We start from the raw sequence: 20991 nt of genomic DNA on the forward strand, positions 1-20991 counted from the left end.
TTTGTTGTTTTCTATGTACGCTGGTCGCTGGGTATCAAGTCACGAATTTAAGTTCTATTTTGACATGTCTCTACAAATATGAAAGCAGTGAAGGTGTCTAGGACCCTGTGGCAATAAAAAAAGTCTAAGCGCCATCTAGCGCTTAATTTATAAGCCGTATCTTTATCGATGAAAAGTGAAATGCTTTTAGTTAATGACAACAACGGATAATAGATGGCGCTAGACGATTTTAAGTTGCGTCTTCCTTATTTTAATTTATGCACCGTTATGCATTCATTTTTTAGCAGTATTCTACTAAGTGCGCAAGTTTGTCTCCATAGATGCGTATTTGCTTTTGTATGATTATAAAGTAAGTATTGATTATAGAAATATATAAATAATAAAACAAGATATAATCTTTTATTGTATATTTCCAATAAGTAAAAATTTTCATTTCATCTTTAAATTAAATTTTCATGCACATTCAATTTTTATAAAGGAATTCATAGCCTCCTAATTCTATTTTACTCTTAACAATATCATTCTTATAATAATTTGGCTGAAAACCCATAACAGCATATACATAATATTATTAGTTATAACATTTTACACAGTAAAATTAATACTCCATTGTGGGTTGTACAACATAACAAAATTAAAACCTTTAAAATCCATCTTTTCATAATAAACTAGTGATAAAACACAGCCCCAAATTATCATTAACACTTTCGGTGCCGACAAACCTACTAAGTAGGTTTTCTGAACTCGCTCGGTGAGTTGCTGGCAACCTATGTGTTAAACCTATTTTTTTTCTTGACATTTGGGCACATAACTCAACAGTCCATTGACTTTGAGTAAGTTAACGTCGATTTTTCCTTGATAGTAAAATAACGTTGATTTTTGCTTGACATTAAAGCACAGCTAGCATTGACTCAGTCAAAGCAAAGTAAATTGGTTCATCGCCTTAATCCCTAGTAAATACTAGAACAGTTATGCAAAGCGAAAGTTCAAGTAACTAGCTCAAAGTCACTTGCTGTCGAAGTCCAGCTTCACTTGTTTCAAGGACGACCACTTAATATCTAATAGTTTGGAAACTACAACTGACTTGACCGGCATCCAATTTAAACTGAAATCCTGGATAGAACAGTGAGAACTAAATCTATTTGGTAAAGGCTTGAAGTAGACTGGTATATTCTCTTAAGGTTTCTGGACAAGACACATCTATACTTTAGCATTTAATTCAACTAAGATATTGTCCTACGTGACCATCAAACGCGTTGCCAAGCGTCGGACGTAACAATCGTCTCTTTCCAATCGTATGGTTAGTGGTCAACCTAGTGTCAAAGTTGTTTAAGCCGCCCGAGGGCTTTTGTCGTGGCTTAATGACTGCTTTTTTAATTGACAAAAACCGGGACCAGCTTTTTACATGCCCTCCGCGTGGCACGAAAACGCTCAGTTCAAATACCACTGTGCGGTCACCCATGTATTGAATGACCGCACAAAGGTTTGCTGAAACCACAGATCGTTTACCGACCGGTCAACACAGCTATGTGCGCCTTAACAAGCATGGTCAATACAATGACCAAACTTAAATACTTGCATCCTGTGTTTCGTCGCGAAGACGCGATGCAATGCGATGCGACATCGCATTGCATCGCGTCTTACTGGATAATAGGCAAGATCACTGTAACAGCAGACCACTATGCTGACCAGTTGACCACACAGACCAGTCTTGAAAACCCTGTTTTTTTGGAACCGACTATAAGCTAGGTAAATTAATCTACGCATAAAATCTTGAAAGATCCAGGCATCCCAGAGTATTCTTCGTTGAAAGTACACGACATTCTGCAGGATTCATTTGTGCCAGCTTTCTCTAACAATTTCATTGTTGCTACGTGTCTGTCCGAGCTTAGTTCTTTGAAGTTCAGATCTGTGGACAATAATCAACCAATTTTTATTGATATTTTATAAACGAAAGTAACAATGCATTAAGAGATTGTGGTTATTTATCGGTGTTTAGGTTGATTTAAAAGGTTGCAGATGTCAGTAATAAAAACACGCCAAATAGATAACGCATGAGTAAAGATAATAAAGAAAAACAATAATATTTATCTTTAAGACTTTCACGTGCTATGAATTAAATGATTTTTAGTAGTAGTTAAAAAATTTACTGCCTATTATTATTTTATTCTACGCAACTTAAGAGTTCCATGTATAGCTCATAAGGAAGATCATGCACTTGATAAGCGTGACTTTAGGAAAATAATAAGGGCTTGTTCTTTTTTACAGACTTAATTACGGAGACTAGTTTGCGAGGAACTTGTAAATGAATATCTTTGGGCAAATCAAATGTTTTTGAGTTTCAATAGAGATGCGCTCAGAGCCTAAGTACTAGCCTCTCATCATGACAAGACGTTGATACCGACCAATCGGACAATTATAGATCAAATATTATGTATATCTTACCATGAATTTCCTGCACAGTTGCTAGATCACCTCCATAGTCTTTAGGTATCAGTTCTTTAGGGATGTAGTTATACAGAGTATCATTACTTGTATGTACTTGAATTCTTTCCCTCAACTTAGCAGAAAACGCTTGCTTGAACAACTGGATAACTATTTCAAATAGTTTGAAAGCACTGAAGAAGTGTATTCTTTTTATTCTTTGGCCGAGGCATTCCTGGAAAATAAACAGTTTATGAATTAATTTCGATAAAAGGGCGGAATAAACCTTTACTTGCACCGTTCGTGTCTGAATATTTTTTGATGGTACACGTATTAATATCATTATCAATATAAGTTCGTACAGCGACTAGATACAATGGTGGATCAAGATTTTTTATGAATGGTGGCGTTGAATGTATGGAATGTATGTGATATTAATTTAAGTAAAAAAGCCAGCCAATCAATCTCCTACGTCCTATAAATTTTTCATCTTCTACGTATGTGGCTTGTCCATCTTTGACCCATGGCAGGAACTAATTCTTTAGTAAACTTCTTGAGAGTTTAGTACTAGCTTTTGAAATATTTTGAGTATGTTATATGATTTTTTATACTTACAGTCAGTAATATAAGAGCTCTGTGTATGTCCATAGGGTTTAACTTCCTCACAAGTCTTAAAGTAATTTTGCTTAAATCTGCAACTATTTCGTATCCTTGACAGTAGTCATTTGTAACAAGGTATTGGGTTACCTGAAATAAAAAAGCGTAACAGATGAATGGACTATTATGGATTGATTATTTCGTATAAAAAAAATTTGGGCATTTGCTGTTTTTCAAACAATCGTTTCGGTAAACGGGGAGCCTAAGAAACAGGGGTTAATTGTTTAAAGTTTGACTGACTTTTTACTACTTCTACTTTGCAATATTAATTAAAAAATGATGTTATTTACAAACTGAAAATATAAAAGGACGAGAGAAACTAAAAGACTCTGATTTGTATTTCAAATAATATCAAAAGGTAAATAAATATTTTAAAAAAGACAATTATAATGGATATTCGTATGTACTTTCCTACAACCTTAATGTACTAACTACCTAACTTTTTGAAGTGTACACTTCATATAGGTAAAAGTAAACTGAGATTACTTGTTACCTAATAAAGAAGTAAAGCAATAATATATGTAGTTTTACTTACCACCATCAAATATCTGTACAAGTATATAAGTTCGAAATCTTGATCATCTCCACCGGTAGCTTTCACGAACAATATACGATAGTTGTCTTTTGTAGGTTTCGGCAAAATGCAAATGTTGCTGAAAAACCAAATATATAAGATTAATTAAGAATTTTAAAAATATATAAATACGTATATTTCTCTTCAAAGATTGTAAATGCAAATGTTGCTGAAAAGACAAATACATTTAATTTAATTTAATAAAACTTATTTGTTTCTCTTCAAAGATTCTACAATTCTTCACTGTTACAATACTTAAATATTAATAGAAAATAAACCTTTGAGAGATTTGGAGCCTGTTCTAGGGTAGTTGTTGTATGTTTAAAATAAATAAAAAAAAAATACTGGAGGTAGAGGTAATAAGGTATATGATAAAGTCCTCGACATAGTAACCGAAGTGTCAACATGATACCATTGCGTACAGAAGTCATGATTCCCACTCGTGACAATATTTGTGAGAAATGCAAGTAAGACGTAACAGATTGCCATTTTTGTCTAATTTGAAATACTCATTTCGTAATTAAATAGTTTTTGCAAATCACAGAAACATTTTTTTTTAAATATGAACTGAAAAAAAAATTGAATTACTTAATTTTTTGAGCTATGGGGGAGGCCTTTGCCCAGCAGTGGGACGATACAGGCTCGAAATAAAATAAATTTTGTCCGGAGTTAGAATTAAACCTACGGCTCCCCAAGCGAGGTTAACCAAATTCCGTAAAAAATAATTAAAATAAATTACCATTTAAAAAAATCTAGCCGGCCATATTTTATGATTTATAGACATAAACACTGCTAAAACGTGAGCACCTATCTTAGCCTAGTATCTTTGAACAACAAGTTAATTAACATAATTATATGGTGATATGGTCTTTAATATGATCTTTAATCTTACTCACGTGTTTGAAGAACATAGTTCAGTCACGTGTGATGCGTGAGGAAATTAATATAGTTAATGATCTTTTTGTTGAGGTATGAAAAACTGTTATGAATGTAAAGCTTAATAATGTACTCTTAGCGGATATCTGGCTAAAACGGCCAATTTCATTGAAGCCGGCAAAATGTGCTGGTTTTTGTTTGTTAGTGTCTTTAAAGCATTTTAACAGTTATTTTGACTATTGATTGTCCTTTTAGTCGATATCTGGCTATGACCAATGGAAGAGAACTTGGTTTGTAGTGTCCAAGTGTATGCACAATACACAGGAACACTATTCCTAACCTGGTGACCACCGACAAGACCAGTGAGAGATCAGGCGCAGGTCCGACAGTTTGACGTGCTCTCTGTGGTACAGAGGTCTTTGACCTTAACTTCCTCAATCCGAGTGATTACTGAGAAATTTTTACTAAAAAAACTCCTAAACAACTTTTTGTTTTGAACACGGGATTAGAACCCGAGACCTCTATACGGTAGTTGTATACACTATCGACTGCGCCACAGAGGCAGTCAGATTCTGATAAAATAAAAAAAATAAAAAGTACTTTAAGAGATTAAGGAGTACTTACACGGCTTTAAAGATACCGGAGAACTCGTTCTTCAAATCAAAGTTTCGTAAGAAATCCGGCATCAAATTTATACAAGTACATAATTTGTCCAGTGTTTTCTTGGCCCTTTCAATGGATCCCTTGTTGTAGATCAGTAGGCGTTCTAGATAATCACGATCTGAAAAAAACATATAATTATACATTCCAAATATATCCGATATAATATAGGAAGAGATTTATTGAAAAATATTTTGTGTAAGCTTATAGCATATAATGATCATAAACTGCTAGTAAACCTATTTTAACGCAAAATGAACACACTTATCGAAATTTCGTCTGACTCGAAAATCGAACTAAGAACTTTTTGGCCATAGCTTACCGGACAATAGAAACACTTATGTACATATTTACATTGATAATTATAGCTTAATGATTTTTGCCTTAAATAAGTCAAAAGTAGTCGAGTCGATCCAATAGTTTATTTTGGATCGATACGGACATAGGGTAAAATTACGATTTCGCGAACAGGTTTTTATATTCATGGTCATATAATGTAAATAAACGTTCGAGGTTAAACAAGATGAATGAGTCAAAATATCGATATTTATGATAGTGTCCTATCGAGTGGTTTAAGTTGGCCCCTCCGACACGTGGTCGACGGTTCAAACCCGAGGCAACACACCAATGACTTTTCGAAGTTATGTGTGTTAGAAATAATTATCACTTGCTCTAACGGTGAAGGAAAACATCGTGATGAAACCTTGAATGCCTAAAATTTGTTTCATACATTTATTGAGGGCAAATTGATTGATTCAGCATTGATTATGTCTGGGTTGCGTTAGCCATAGGGAAGCTAGGCAATACGTTCAAAACCCTGGGCAAGTTTAATTTAGTTCTTAAAACTACGTAAACTACTAGGCAAAGTACGTATTAAAAGATGAACACAACCCTCAAGAATGTATGATTACCATCAAGGTCAGAGGTCGAGGTCTGACCGAATCCGAACTTTGGATTCTAAATTCTACGATGCTAAAACTTTAAACTGATGTTTTTTCGAAAGTAATTGAGGAAAAACAAATAATTTTTGGGGGTTAGACCCTCATAATATTTTTATTGAGGGCAATAAAGGCTAAAACAGTTATTTTAGGATTTTATGTTTCTTTGACTGTCGAAACTGCACCAATTTGGAAGGTAGTTTTCATTGTGAAAAGTCAAAATCAAAGCAATTTAAGAAATTATGTATGACTAATTCTGATAGATGATAAACAGATTAAATCGCTCTAGATTTTATTTCCAATACAATCCAAACAAATATGTTTTTAGCCATACAAATATTTTCACGTATTTTTTAAGTCCGAATGTTACTTGAGGGGAGTATCACTATTCTATATTATATACTAACTTTAACGTAAACTCAGACAATAAACCTAGACCAATACTGCTTTTACCCTCGGTTTCTGAGGTATATTTAGCGGTAGTTTATCTATTCAATAGCGTTAAAATTCATATAAAAAAACGCAATTGAATAGATAAACTAACGTTAAATGTACTCAGAAACCGGTGGTTAGTAGTCATTTTTGACCATCCGATTATTTGATATAGATTTTTTTATACCCTGATTGATAGAAAGTGCTGTATTCATAACTCACCAAATTCCTTGATCTTAAAATGACTCTGTTTCCTTATCCAATCACCAAATTGCTGAATATCCTGTTCCAGTCTAAACACATCCGAATAGCCGACTGCTTCCCGAACATCTTTCAATTGATTTGCATTATAACGCAAGATAGGACTCTCAACGATCGCGTCCATATTGTAAAAGATATCACTCAGTTGTGGCCTCGTTTCAAATATGCCTTTATTTATAAGCGGACGGACCCGTGACTACACGCGATACAGTAACGTTAAGTAAAGGTAATAAGGTTAAAGTATGGATGGGTGACCGTTTAGTATATCTAATATTGAATAGCAGCAACTAATTCAGATATTTCAAACTATAATTAAAAATGCGACGCTTTTAACGAACTGATTTTAAGAGCAAAGTGCACTCGACTTCGGTCTTGAACTGACTGATAATAATTGGTGTGTTGGTGTCATGTCTTCCAAAACAATTTTTCTATAACTACCCTCGTTTAGTTTTTTTTCTTATAATTGATGATACTTTCATGCATTACAGTAATTACTTATACACACTGTCATATTGATGCATGGACAGCCGAATACAAACATGTTCTTTAACTTTAAGCAACTCTTAAAGTACAACAACAGTAATAACATTTTATATTAGTTTTATATTAATATTTGCTTTCCAGTGTACATTATATTGTGGTCATACAAATACTTTAAAACATCACTTAAAATTGAATAAAGTGCCTGCATTCGGCTGTGAGGTGTTTGGGACATTTTTATTTGTTGACAAACGGAAAGAGGAAAAAATACAAATTAACATCGCGATTTGTTTAGGCTCCCTTTTGAGTCATAGTGACGTGTTCAAAGGTGTTAAAACGATACAGTTCAAACTGGTTCTGCACCTGATTTCAGGTTGAACCTTCGGAAATCAAAAGCAAAAGATTTGATTCAAGGAAATATAATATGATAATAACATAACAATTCAACTTCTGACCCTGTTGCCGTTTGACTGTGTTGCCCCGTTATTTTTAAATGATAACAAATAATTAAAGCCCTTTACTGTCTCTCTGTAGGGCGAGGGCTTTCTCCTGAATTGAGGGAAGGGTTTGATTCCACCACGCTGCCCAAGTACGGGTACGTACACGCGCATTTTTTCAAAACTGCATACTAGATTCATTGATCACGATGTATCCTTTAATTACCGTTAGAATACACATTTCTTGGACCGCAGAAACAAAGCAATTAATTACATACGTTTATGTCATTCTTATTATTAGGACAGTGAACACATAAGGAAGGGACAATATTAACCTAAATAAAATTACCTGAATGCGAAAATAACAAAACCGAGCATATTTATTATTATTGTCGATTGATTGTGTTTGTAAATTGTTTGTTTGTTTTTGAAGCAGCAATACCGCAAAAAATGCATTTATCTTTTCCTTTACGAAGTTGCGTCTTATGCCCTATGCTTTGCTGTCATATGGTTTCTGAGTATATTAAGCGGTAGTTTAAACGCTATCGAATAGATAAACTACGGCTAAATATATGTCAGTAACGGAGGGTTAGAAATGATTTGGCTCTAATGTTTGCTTTATATAAATACAACATCACTACGTTTTTAACATGTTTAAGGATTTTTGATAGATTATTATTAAATCTACAAGAGACAACACGGCTAGTCCAGTAAGTCTCTTGTCGTGTCTGTATAAAATTAGCTCAAAAGTGACTGGACGAATAGAGTGATAAATATGAAGTGTGACTTACGGAAACTTTTATTGGCTAATGTGACGTTTTGAGTAAGTTTCCCAAAGATACAATTTTTGATGTTTAACCTATTACTTTCTCATTGCAGGGCAAGGCTCTCTTGATAAACGAGGGAGAGGCTAGGCTTTGAGTACACTACGCTGGCCAAGTTGTGATAAAAAATATAAAACAATGTCTTGCCGTCGTTATAAAATATGTATGACAAACTTAACTATGAACAAAAATAAGTAATTAATTTAATACCTAGTTTAACATTATTAACATAAAAGTCAATGATAGTTTTACAATGGAATAAAGTTTATAATTTCTTGTCTGAATTCCTCATGCATGACATTATTTCATAGGTACAATCTTAATCTTAGGCATCTATTAATTTAATTACCTTCTAACTTGCGTCAGCACTTTTTGCTTAAGTTTTGGGCACTAGTTTTGGGATTGTAATAAATTATTAATGTCGGACAAGTGTTCCTCATAATGCTTTTATTTTGACTGCCTCTGTAGCGCAGTCGGTAGTGTACCCAACTGCGGATAAGTCTTGGGTTCAATTCCCAGGCAACGTACTACTGGAGCTTTCTAATTTGATTATTCTACAACAGTAATACAGAGTTGGATAACGTGCCCGGTATATAGCAATGGGCTCGCAATCTATTACATGGGATTGACATTGTTAATTGCGAAACATGAGTCTATTACATACACTTCGTACAAAAGATTTCCCAGACTAAAATTATTAGTTGTGTTCCATCCAGTATATAAATTACCTGTGTAAATTACCATCCAAATACGTTAAGAAGTTTGGCGTGAAAGACTTATTGATGTTTATAAGATCATTGGAAACGCTATTTTCCCCCAAAAATTTCTACATACCTAAATAGAAAGAAACTGCACGTATACAAATTAACAGCCATGCATTATTTATACGATATAGTAAACCAATACAAGCCAATAGTTTGTTCGAAATTACTCCTGCAAAATAATCGTATGCATTCGCCCTTACTAAGTTTCCTTATAGACTGGAATCTAGTTATGGATAATAACAACACAATTATTTTTACGACATTTCCAACAAAGAATAACTTGTTCGTATAAGTAATTAAGTACAATTTTATAGAAGTAATTAAATTCTAACGTTCTTTAGACACGCATTGTTTTATGTAAAAAATACTTGAATTAATTTATGATAACAAGATTAGGTATCCATATCATTAAAATATGTTTGAAAATTTAGAAACCTTTACCTCAGAAATCAGGGGTAAGACTGAAAAAAAAGGTAATTCGTTTATAGTTCTGAGTAAGAGTAAAAATCACGTGGATCGCCGAGGTGGTGATAGTGGCAAGGTAACCACGCTGATTCACATATTATTATCACGTGCGGTTTGAAGGATAAGAGCCAATAAAAGGGCTCTATGTTATCGAAAATGTAATGTCGGTCAGTGCAATCCCGTTACAGGAGGATTTTATTGTTTTGATATCAGTGGAGCTTAATGTTGGTGTAATTTAACAAAGAATCCAAAGAGACAATTTCTCTGTGCTTTCTTTCAAGAGTTAGTTGATGAATGTTGCTATTTGTATTGATCGTGAATATTAAAACTTGTTTTGCAAGTAACTAAACCCGGCAGAAGTCTATTTGCGCAAGTTTTTAAATGTTCAAAGTCGCTTGCGCAAGTTAACTTTCGCTGTTTGTTTTGCTAAAAAACATTTTTCATAATATTTGTAGTTTGAAAAGACTAACAACAAAATACATTTTTTATTGCTATTACTATGATAAATATTATTTATGGAAATTGGTCACGTGCAACTAACCTATTAGTTACCTAATAATATTTTGTAATTTATGAGGCGTTTGACATTCAGTAGATATTCCAAGATATTTGGCAACAAAAAAAGTAGTTTGAGATTCTTCTATTAACTTGTGAATCACTAGTATAATTTCGTTATCAGATTCATATGATATATTTTGTAAACTTTTTACTTACAACATCTCGCCTGTTGTATCTACCCAAAGGTGTATTAAATACTCTCACGCTGGGCATTGACAACGTTAGTCTTACTCATTCCAAAGAAGGTGAGCCTATTGCTATGTACCGGACATATAACCATACTTCAAGCTGCTGTAGAGAAAATTATAAAACCCAAACAGCACTTAACCTGACTCAGGATCTACGAGAACACATCGAACCCGATAACTCATGATCGGCAGTCATCTATACTATCGCCCAGACCAAAGAGCTTATTAAAAGAAATTAAAATTATGTTTTTATTAAACTGTTTACTTGTTATTGTTGCCTACTAATTTGCGCAGCAGATAATTTACGCTCCTGTCACGTGTACCGAGGCATGCTTTGTGACGCACAGTTTTTATCGGAACTTTACACATAGTGTAATAATAATTAGACACATTGAGGCTAGATTCGCATTGATCGTCAGTTTTTTAGGTATTAGTGTACTCTTTTAGAAATATTGCCGTCGTATCGTGAGCTAAGATCAAGCTCATTCAGAACACGCTAGGGGCGCTGATTAGTTGAACATAAGATTTTTTCGATATATACTCGATACTTGTACATAATCGCATATAATATACAGTGCCTGCAATATATCATTAAATCACTTTTAAAATGACAAATTGATTAAAGTAATAATTTGACATGATTGTTGCGTCCTTTTTCATCACACTCGTGGCATAATTAATACAAGGACATTTCCAGAGATAAAAGTAATTATTTACCTAAAGGTAAAGCATGATTTACATGTCTTGCTATATGCTTTAAAAGTATTCAGAGCGCCTGCACTTATTTTCATTTTTACTATCGCATTTCTGTACTTAACATTTTGTTTCGAACAGGCTTTAAACAAAAATATCACTTGCACATTTCAAACTCCTTTATTTTCCACATATAAATAAGTAATCAAATAAAAATCTAAAGTAAATAAAATACCAGCAACAGCAACAAGTAACTTAGATATAAATAATCCTTTTCCTCCTGATGATAGGAACATTTGAACATTCTTGCAGGCATGAAAAGTCCTCACACCACCCACTTTGCCAGTGTTGACGACTCAGGCTTTACCACTCACTCATTCTGTTAAAAGAAACCTTTGCCAATAATGGATTAAAAATTGATGAACTGGAAATCCCTAATCAGCAGTGCGATTATTAAACTTCTGATGTATTATCGCATGTCCTTCATGGTTTTTTTTTATCATGTAACGTCCTAGCCGATATCTGGCTACGACAGCCAGTATCATTGAAACCAGTCCATAGTCCATAATTAGTCCACACACAAAGTCTTGAAAGATCCAGGCATTCCAGAATATTCTTCGTTGAATTTGCACTGCAGTCTGCAAGATTCATCTGTTGTCGCCTCCTCCATCAACTTCAATTTGCCTATGTGCTCTTCTGTGCTTACTGCTTCGAAATTTTGTACTGGAAAAAATATAGGCAATTGTGTATAGATATCACAGAAATTATAATCGCTTCGAATCTGCTTTGTAAAACACGGTACGAAGAGACGATGTTAGAAAAAACGGTTCTGGTTGGTTGTCGATTTGGATAAACGTCATTAAACCTGATCAAAAGCCTTTGATAGGCATATCATTATTACTATGATATCAATGTTTACGAATTCAAACATTTAAACAATGCTGTTACCGCAAGGAGTCTAATCAATAATTGCTATAAAAGAAAAATCTACAAAGAGGTCATTTTTATTCTAAGAATTAACAATAGTTTTACCTGCTAACTCCTTCATAGACTTTTCTGTTCCTCCCAGTTCTTCTGGCAGTAACTCCTTTGGTACATGTTCATACAAACTTTCCATATTGGGATGTACTATTACTCTTTGTCTCAACTTGGCTGAGAGCCCTTGCTTGAACAACATCAGTACGGCTTCAAAGAACTTTGATCCGCTAATCAAATGGATCTTCTTCATTCTTTGGCCCATGGCTTCCTGAAAAGCAAAATACATATATAAGTTAGAGCTTGTCTACCTTTGATACATAGACTTGCCACCAACCTTACACTTTATCTGACATCAGCATGCTGGCCAAGTGGATGCCACATTTTGTTAGGTAATGCGTTTTTTGAAAAGCAGCAATAGTAGCGAAAGGTGTGAAGATAGTGTTATAGTACATGGACTTAGCAAAGACTTGTATGCGAAGTTCGAGGCGAGCGTAAATATACAAAATTCAGACGTTAGATCAACAGTTTTCCGCAGGCTTACGCAGCTGGTGGTGGCCTGTTTGATACAGCTCCTTTATTTTTTATTTTTGGTAATACACATAATCATTTATTAAATCTTTAGCTTAGTTGTATAAATGCAGTACTGCTACTGCAGTTATACAACTAAGCTGAGTAGATGAGTTAGTTTCAGCTGCTGTAGAATGTCAAAAGTGGACCAAATATCGGTCCTCATGCAAGATACTTACGACAAGCAAAGTCATCGCCTTGTGAATGATTATGGGGTTGAATTTTTTAACAATGTTCATTGTTATTGTCCTCGAGTCCGCAATCATCTCGTAGCCGTGACAATAGTCGTTGCACAGCATGTAGTGGCCGAGCTGAAATATAGGTTATTTTTTTTTACATACATACGATACATTTAGTTGCCTCCGATTCATACATTTGTGCGATCCACAAATAATTGTTTCGGGTCTGGTTGTACTTTGTTCCCGTTATTTGTATGTTTGTAACAGTCCCTCGACACAAGAGCAATGCTTAGTACAGGAGTTGTCTTTTTATAAAAAACACGCTTTTTATACCCGAAGGTGTAAGAAAAATATTCGCCATTAACAATGTTAGTGCATCGACCTGGAAATCGAACCTTACACCACGTGGTTAGCAGTTGAATGCTCAACCGACCGCGCCACGTCGTCAGTTGCCACCTAATGTAGTGCGCTTCCAAATTACAAAAAATACCGACTTAAAAAAATATTTCACATTGTCTCACCACAATTAGATATCTATAGTAGTCGATAAATTTGAAATCATTGTCATCGAGTCCGCTTGCTTTCGTGATTATAAGTCTGTAATTATCTGTGGTTGGTTTTGGCATCACACAGGTGTCTCTAAAAACAGAAAAAGGTTTATGAAACTGAGTGCAAAATAGAAGTACGAAAAAGAAGAGAAAGCGTTTGCTTCGGACAAATATTATCTTATAGTCCCGTTATTGTTGCTCGTCTATTGCTTAAATCTCATAAGCTCCCGCGATAGATATAATTTATTACTCGCACTTGCATCAAAAAAGGCTATTGTCTAGTCGTGGTTTTCTGTAAGTTCTATAGCCGGATCAACTAGTAGAATACCCCTCGGCAACTTGCTGAGGGGTATTCAGAGATACAATTTATCAGATTAAAATTAATAACGCGGTTTTTGAGGGCATGCAGAGTCCCCAATCAGTTGACTAGCGTAGTGGACTCAAGGCTTAACCAATCCTTTTTTTGGGAGGAGACCCTTGCCTAGCAGAGGGATCGTAATGGAAAATAAATTAGCGGTAGTACCAAACAGACCATCGTAGGCTTCATATGCGTCAATGCGTGCGGGTCACTGATGATCTAAATTCAAAATTTTGTACCTACACGTCCGCCAGCAGCAAATCTTGTATGCAAGGCTCTTTACTATGTAGTTGTTGCATGGATAAGTAGGATCTTTATTTTAAGCTAATAATTCTGTTATCAACGAAATCTTATACTCACTGGATAACAAACAACGATTTGAATTCATTCTTCACGTCGAAATTCTGTAAGAACTCGGGCATCAAATTAGTGCAAGTGCAGAGTCTGTCGAAGCGTTGTTTTGTTCTCTCGATAGACCCCTTGTTGTAGATCAACCAGCGCTCCAAGTATTCTGGATCTGTAAATTTAAATATATAAGATGTTCGTGGCTTAGTTTACAACAGTCGCACGGATCGATCTCTGAGGTTAAGCTACGCTTACCGAGGTTATTCCGTGGATGGGTGACCATCTTATACATATCGAGTTCTTCCGTGTTTCGGAAGGCACGTTAAATTGTGGGTCCCGGTTGTCATTTTCGAAGATCTTTGACAGTCGTTAACAGTAGTCAGAAGCTTGAAAGTCTGACAACCAGTCTTACCGAAGGGTATCGTGTTAATACCTAAGTAACTGGGTTGCGGAGGTCAGATAGGCAGTCGCTCCATGTAAAACACTGGTATCCAGCTGCATCCGGTGAGACTGGAAGCCGACTCCAACATAGTTTGGAACAAAGGCTAAGCGAATATATATATATAAGATGTTAAACATTGCTTGTATATAATGTAACAACAACGATTATTTTTAATATGTTCAAATGTGTTACCAAAATATAAGTAGGCATTGCTATTACAATTTGTGACGTAAGCCGAACCTATGGGCTTAGAATGGAATAGAATTTTTCAAGGTTTGAATTTTTGCGACTGCTGTGGCCCGGTCGGTAGTATAACCGACTGCTGATTGTGACCTCTCGGGTTCGCTTTCTGGGTCGGGCAAATTAGGTACCATTGTTCTTCTCTGATTTATATAAGAATATTCCTTAATAGAAGAACAAAGTTTTGTAACGTCATAAATGGCAATAAACTCGCCCCTTTTACATGGGAATAACATAGTTAACGGCGAAACGTGAGTCCTATGTATTTGACACTATGTGACTCATTTTTGTTATGAAAATATTATTTATAAATTATTTCAGTGAAGCAAAAAATATGACGTGTTTATCTACTTCAAAAAATTATAATAAAAGCTAGGGCCACATAAAATACTGAATGTTTTTTAATTGTTATTGTTTCAAAGTAGATTAAAAATCTTATGTGAGAATGAGAACTATTTTTCTTTGTTATTTCAAAATACAGACAACTTTAGTACGACAAATTATTGAATAATTAGCCTTTTGAACAATAGAAGTACCGGATATAAAAATAAAGTCAGTTTTTCATTGATTTTTATCATTTTATGCTTAAATTATACAATTTTTGTATTTTAACGAGTTACATTTAGTGGACTTTAAAAAATATCATATATTTAAACCCCTTAGTTATATTATTCATACGTTTTTGTTTTTATATCAGTCTTGTCTTTCTTCCAACTATGTTGGAGTCGGCTTCGAAGTGGTGAATCTTCGGTAGTGATGCTAAAGTTATGATGGATGATAGTAACTCAATCACGCAATAACGATTTGATACAATATCGGCACACACTAGAATACATTCTGGAATAAAACATAGAATCATTTTTATCCTGCATGTGGGATCCCGCAGAATATTTTCAGTTTATACGCGGACGAAGTCGCGGGCAAAAGCTGGATAGAGGGTAACATTTGATTTATACTTAAATAAATTTTATTTAAATTTGGTAATTTTACGCTAAACTGACTGTTAATAGTTTATCAAGGTAAAAATAAATCGGGGTACTCCGGGACGGGGGCCTCGGAGATCGGGGTACTCAGGGACTAACCCGAAATTTTAATGCGTTGTATATGCGTAAGCATTAAAACACATCATAATTTAAGTATTAAAAAAAATAAGAAATATTGTTTCCACTCTGTATAATTTTTGCATAAATTTTTGGTGTTATTGTTATGTTTATAGCAAAGTAATTTATTTATTTACATTTATATGGTCAAAAGTAATAAATTACGCTGTAAAAAAATTATGATGTTTAAGTACTTATTAACATTAATGTCTTCATGGTCGCTTGTACCTGTAAAATAAATTGCATTCGAAAAAATATTATGTCATTTGTTATTCAAAAGTAATTATGTAGGTAGGTATATAAGACTAACTGTTCCGCGCGGTTCCACTCGTGTTTATTTTGGACTTGACTTAAAATATTTAAGCAATCTTATATTTGAGCCTTTCTTTTGAGCCGTTTGGACTTGAGACCATGTGGTCTTGAGGCAAGTTCAAGAAAAATGGTTCAAGAAATCTCACACTAAACCAACAGCGTGACACGTGACCGAAAGCTGGCCTTTTTTTAGGACAAAGAATAAGCATTGCCATACAACTTGGCTACGGCAGAGTTTAATTTTAATTCGTTTAGAAGTTTTTGAGCTAACGTGGGACAAACATCCTCACAACCTTTCGAAAAAGTCATTAACAAATTTTGAACAAATTCTCGAACTCTATACTAGGTGATAATAAGCTTCATAGTATTAATTCTTGTCTAACGAAGACGATTGCCGTGACCACCAGTACTATAAAGTAGCTTGAGATAATTACCTAGTAACTTTATAACTGACCTTACCAGTCATAAATTGATTAAGGCCCTTTGCAACATGGTTTTCCTTAACACGAACAATTTCTACGTAAAACGGAATCAATTTATTCAATTCCAAAAACTAGCACTCTCTTGTCGGAATGAAGGGTGTGATAAAACCCCGAGTCAATGACACTGGTCAACCGCCGCTTTAATACCTATTGTGAAGATTTTTTAGGCATATATAGGGTTTCATGAGAGTATTTTGTCTTAAACGCACATAACTTGGAAATGCCATTGATGTGTTGCTTTTGGTTCGGGACCTCGTGCATAGCAATGGGACAATGATTAATTAAATTAAATTTTATGAAATTACTAGCTGACCCGCGCAACTTCGCTTGCGTCACGTAAGAGAGAATGGGAATTTCCCCCGTTTTTGTAACATTTTTCGTTACTACTCCGCTCCTAATGGTCGTAGCGTGATGATATATAGCCTATAGCCTTCCTCGATAAATAGGCTATCTAACAGTGAAAGAATTTTTCAAATCGGACCAGCAGTTCCTGAGATAAGCGCGTTCAAACAAACAAACAAACAAACAAACAAACTCTTCAGCTTTATAATATTAGTATAGTATAGATTAAACCTGTAAGAGTAACAACAACCAACCAAAGCATAAAAAAGCTGTCACACGCATCTGTTTATATTTCAGTTTTTCTTGCTTCTTGTCCTAAATTTCTACATTGAGAAACAGGCACATCTTAAAAGTAGGTATTAGTGCATAGGTTCTATATGAGGCGACAGACCATTGCGAAGGCAGTAAACCGTATCACAATGTCCAGTCAAGCCTAGATCACGGTCATGACAAGGTATGGGTATCAGATTAAGGTGTGTGTTTCTCCCTCAGAAGAAAGATTATTTTTTATAAAGATACTAGCTGACCCACTGGGCTAAACGCTGGTTCATTCTGGTGAAAGATGTTTTCAGGGTTTGATCTTTTTAATTAATTGTGTCGGGTCCCACCCACACTCTATTAAATAAAGAACTTTATAATCGGTTCTGACCGACAAACAAACTTTGCATTTTTTATTTTAAATATACACATGAAGTAATTTGTATGAATTATATTTTATCTGACTGCGCAACATGATATGATTTAAGTTTTGGAATATTTACATCAATCAACTATCATTTATCTTTAAAACACATAAGGAAAGATTTGGCTCAAAAATGCCTTAAATACTCTACAAATAATGAACTGCTTTAATTTGTCTTATTATGTAAAAGCACCTTACGTATAATTTCTGAGAAAAAAGCCAATCATTATCATCATAATAAGTCGATACAACTGGTTCGTGATCAATCACAAAAGAATACTTCGCGCTGTAATTACTGTTCGATTCCAACTTGAATTAAGTAATTATTAAATGCAAGTATGTCTCGGTAAATAAGATATCTGCGCAGATTCTTAGGTCATAAAAAAAAAAGCACAGAAATTCTTGGTAATGACCAGTCTCAATATTAAATAAGTCCACTACAATTCTTGGTGATTGAAAGTTTCAATTAACCTATTGATTTGTTCCCACCTGCAAAAATAATTTTAAATTTTTTGGTCATATTAAAAAATATATAATTATGCTAAAGTATTGATTAGTGCAAAAAATATTTTTCTGGACTGGTCTAGAAAATATCAATGTCATAAGTCTAATAATATATGTACATCATGAGGTGGAAGACCTAAACCTTCTTAATATAGTTCTTTTAGTACTGAGCAAGGATTTCCTCCCGACCTTGACTCACAACCACCTTTTGATATTATTATAAGAGAGTAGAAAAACGTTCCGTCCAGCACGAGAGTGATAATAAAGTGATAGATTGTTGATTGATATTAAATGAATAACTCTCAGATTTAAAGATGTTCTCCTTCACCTTTATATCAAATGGCAACTGTTTCTAATAGTCACACGAGTTTAAAAATCAGTACCTATGTTACCAAGTTTCTAAACCTTGAGGCTTTTTATATTCAGTTACAATTAATAATAAATAAGAAACTCCTGGGCAAGAGAATGAATTTATTATTACCTGGATTAACAAAAAATAATGTATTTTTTCCTTAGCCTGTTCGAATGTCCCACTGCTGGGCAAAGACCTCCCCCCTTCCCTTCCAAATCCTCCTATCGGCAGCAAGATCCGACCAGTCCTTTTCAATTTTCAAAAATAATATTACCCTGGAAAATATTTCTACGTAGTCGAAGTCATTGGCAGAAGCTGGTATATCTAAATAAATCTAACCCTATACCGTTCCTCTTGGGATAGGAGCTACTTACTCCCTGAATGAAGCCTAAAGTACAGTTGCTGGCCGAATGTACATGGAAACTTTGCGTCACATCAAGGGCTGTTTATAGGAACTTGAGGATTAAAGGTTCTACTAACTAACTGCGAACTACGAGTACGTCATTATCAAAAGAATGAAATTACTGTGACAATGTGTAAGTGTGGTATAATGCCATAACGTAGTTCGTAAGTTTGAAATGGCCTGAGTATAGCATATTTTATTGTTCAAGTGCATCGAGATTTTGCAAAAAATAAAAGGATAAACCAGTCAATTCATTTTAATACGATTTTTATTAAGCTTAGGTGTTAAAATAATTGAGCAGAATTAATTTTGTTTTTGTATTTTTTGGAGAATTAACGTTCTTGTTTACATCGGTTTACAGCTTCTACGAAAATATTAGGTACAATGATGATATCATTCGATTTATAAAATCGATTCAATATAATAATGTTACTTACTTAATTTTACAATCGTATTTATTTCGACAATACTTAAATTTTATTTTTCAAGCCTTCCAAAAATTTGTGAATAATTTAGAATACAAAAATTTTTAATTGCATGTGAAACTAGGAAAAATGTAATTAAAAAAACAAATCTAATTATTTGTTACTACTTGAAAATTACCTCAAAACCGTGCTTGAATTAATTTAAAGAATAAATACTAAAAATAAATTAATTACTCTCTCGCAGCTGGGTTAGAGTTTTTCCCTGAACAAGCAAGGGTTTAAACCAAAAGTCCTTCTCACTAACCAAGTGTAAGTAATTTAAACCAATCATTCAAAATAAAAATTACTCACCGAAATCTTTAATCCTGAAATGACTTTGCTGTTTAATCCAATCCGACAACTGCTGAATATCCTGTTTCAATTTATTCAAGTCTTCGTACCCAACTGCTTTCCGAACATGTTGCATTTGATTCTCATTAAATTTCAATATCTTGTTCGATTTTATTTCCTCCATAGTGACTTTGCGTACTGATACCGACGGTCTGACCGCCTTTAATAATGCAAAACGCTTTTATAGTAAGTCTATGTTCTGAACGTTGAAAAAAATACTAGCTGACCCGCGCAACTTCGCTTGCGTCACATTAGCGCGAGAATGGGTGAAATTTTTCCCCGTTTTTGTAACATTTTTTACTGGTACTCTGCTCCTTTTAGTAGTAGCGTGATGTTATATAGCCTATAGCCTTCCTCAATAAATAGGCTATTTAACACTGAAAGAATTTTTCAAATTGGACCAGTTCCTGATTAGCGCGTTCAAACAAACAAACAAAGAAACTCTTCAGCTTTATAATAAGTATAGATATAGATGTAAAGCAAATTAATTTATTATTGTATTGTTTGTGTGAATGTGCGTACAGATTTCTATGTCTATGTATATATAAGTGAGGAATATAACCTTCCATCACGTTAAGGACTTAGTTCTATGGACCATGAGTATGATTTTTTTTTTCGAAAAACGGCATGCGTATAATAAATATTATAAACGCAACTGTCTTTAGGATCTGTGGTAGTAGTGTATACTGATCACGAGATCTCGGGTTTGATTCCCGGATCGGGTAAAGGGTTATTGGTCTAATATTATTTGTTATTATAAATGTGTAAGTAGCTCTGCCTGCCCTTTTCTTATTTTTACGATAACTATAACTTAATTTTCAATATTTGTTTGTACAAATGCAGTTTGAGATACATTGAAGCCGATAGGATAGTTTTTATCCCATACGGGCAATACACCATTAAGACGAATGCAAAGTACCATAAAGCAAAATTACAAAGCACTTATTTGCACATACGCAAAATATTATTTTATGAATATCTATGAAAATCATAATATAATAACTGTCAGCCAGATGTATTGTCAATAGACTGATATTAATTATATCGGGGAAGGAATAATTTGAAATAAAAAATTTAATTCCGTGTTGAATATAAACACATAATAAATGTC

The 20991-nt window shown here is 34.1% G+C and overlaps 2 protein-coding genes across 3 annotated transcripts; both read right to left on the minus strand.

Annotated features, from left to right (window-relative positions):
• Positions 1-392: 392 nt before the first annotated feature.
• Positions 393-7214, minus strand: LOC142981731 (uncharacterized). The gene is made up of 6 exons (XM_076127827.1): positions 6784-7214; positions 5156-5312; positions 3617-3734; positions 3040-3171; positions 2446-2659; positions 393-1909 (listed from the first exon to the last, which is right to left on the minus strand). Exons 1-6 carry the CDS (start codon positions 6944-6946, stop codon positions 1755-1757), a joined length of 939 nt encoding a protein of 312 aa, XP_075983942.1. The 5' UTR covers positions 6947-7214; the 3' UTR covers positions 393-1754.
• A 4467-nt stretch (positions 7215-11681) lies between these two features.
• Positions 11682-20035, minus strand: LOC142981725 (alpha-tocopherol transfer protein-like). 2 transcript variants are annotated; one of them, XM_076127819.1, is made up of 6 exons: positions 19842-20035; positions 14222-14378; positions 13477-13594; positions 12956-13087; positions 12264-12477; positions 11682-11954 (listed from the first exon to the last, which is right to left on the minus strand). In XM_076127819.1, the coding sequence occupies exons 1-6, from the start codon at positions 20002-20004 to the stop codon at positions 11800-11802; spliced, it is 939 nt and encodes a 312-aa protein (XP_075983934.1). In that variant the 5' UTR covers positions 20005-20035; the 3' UTR covers positions 11682-11799. The 2 variants fall into 2 exon arrangements, with proteins under 2 accessions (XP_075983934.1, XP_075983935.1); XM_076127820.1 differs by lacking the exon at positions 19842-20035 and adding an exon at positions 14462-14653.
• Positions 20036-20991: the final 956 nt, after the last annotated feature.

The sequence above is a fragment of the Anticarsia gemmatalis genome, chromosome 20 (assembly GCF_050436995.1).
Source record: "Anticarsia gemmatalis isolate Benzon Research Colony breed Stoneville strain chromosome 20, ilAntGemm2 primary, whole genome shotgun sequence".
Taxonomy (NCBI): domain Eukaryota; kingdom Metazoa; phylum Arthropoda; class Insecta; order Lepidoptera; family Erebidae; genus Anticarsia; species Anticarsia gemmatalis.

What these genes read in the sequence shown, in the direction of transcription:
- LOC142981731 (XM_076127827.1), bottom strand. Translation starts at nt 6,946, where the DNA reads ATGGACGCGATCGTTGAGAGTCCTATCTTGCGTTATAATGCAAATCAA. An exon ending in TCCGGTATCTTTAAAGCCGT is followed by an intron (nt 3,735 to 5,155) that starts GTAAGTACTCCT and finishes TTGGTTTTTCAG; the next exon opens with CAACATTTGCATTTTGCCGA. An exon ending in GAGCTCTTATATTACTGACT is followed by an intron (nt 2,660 to 3,039) that starts GTAAGTATAAAA and finishes TTTATTTTCCAG; the next exon opens with GAATGCCTCGGCCAAAGAAT.
- LOC142981725 (XM_076127819.1), bottom strand. Translation starts at nt 20,004, where the DNA reads ATGGAGGAAATAAAATCGAACAAGATATTGAAATTTAATGAGAATCAA. An exon ending in AGGCGATGACTTTGCTTGTC is followed by an intron (nt 12,478 to 12,955) that starts GTAAGTATCTTG and finishes TTTGCTTTTCAG; the next exon opens with GAAGCCATGGGCCAAAGAAT. An exon ending in GTCTATGAAGGAGTTAGCAG is followed by an intron (nt 11,955 to 12,263) that starts GTAAAACTATTG and finishes TATTTTTTCCAG; the next exon opens with TACAAAATTTCGAAGCAGTA.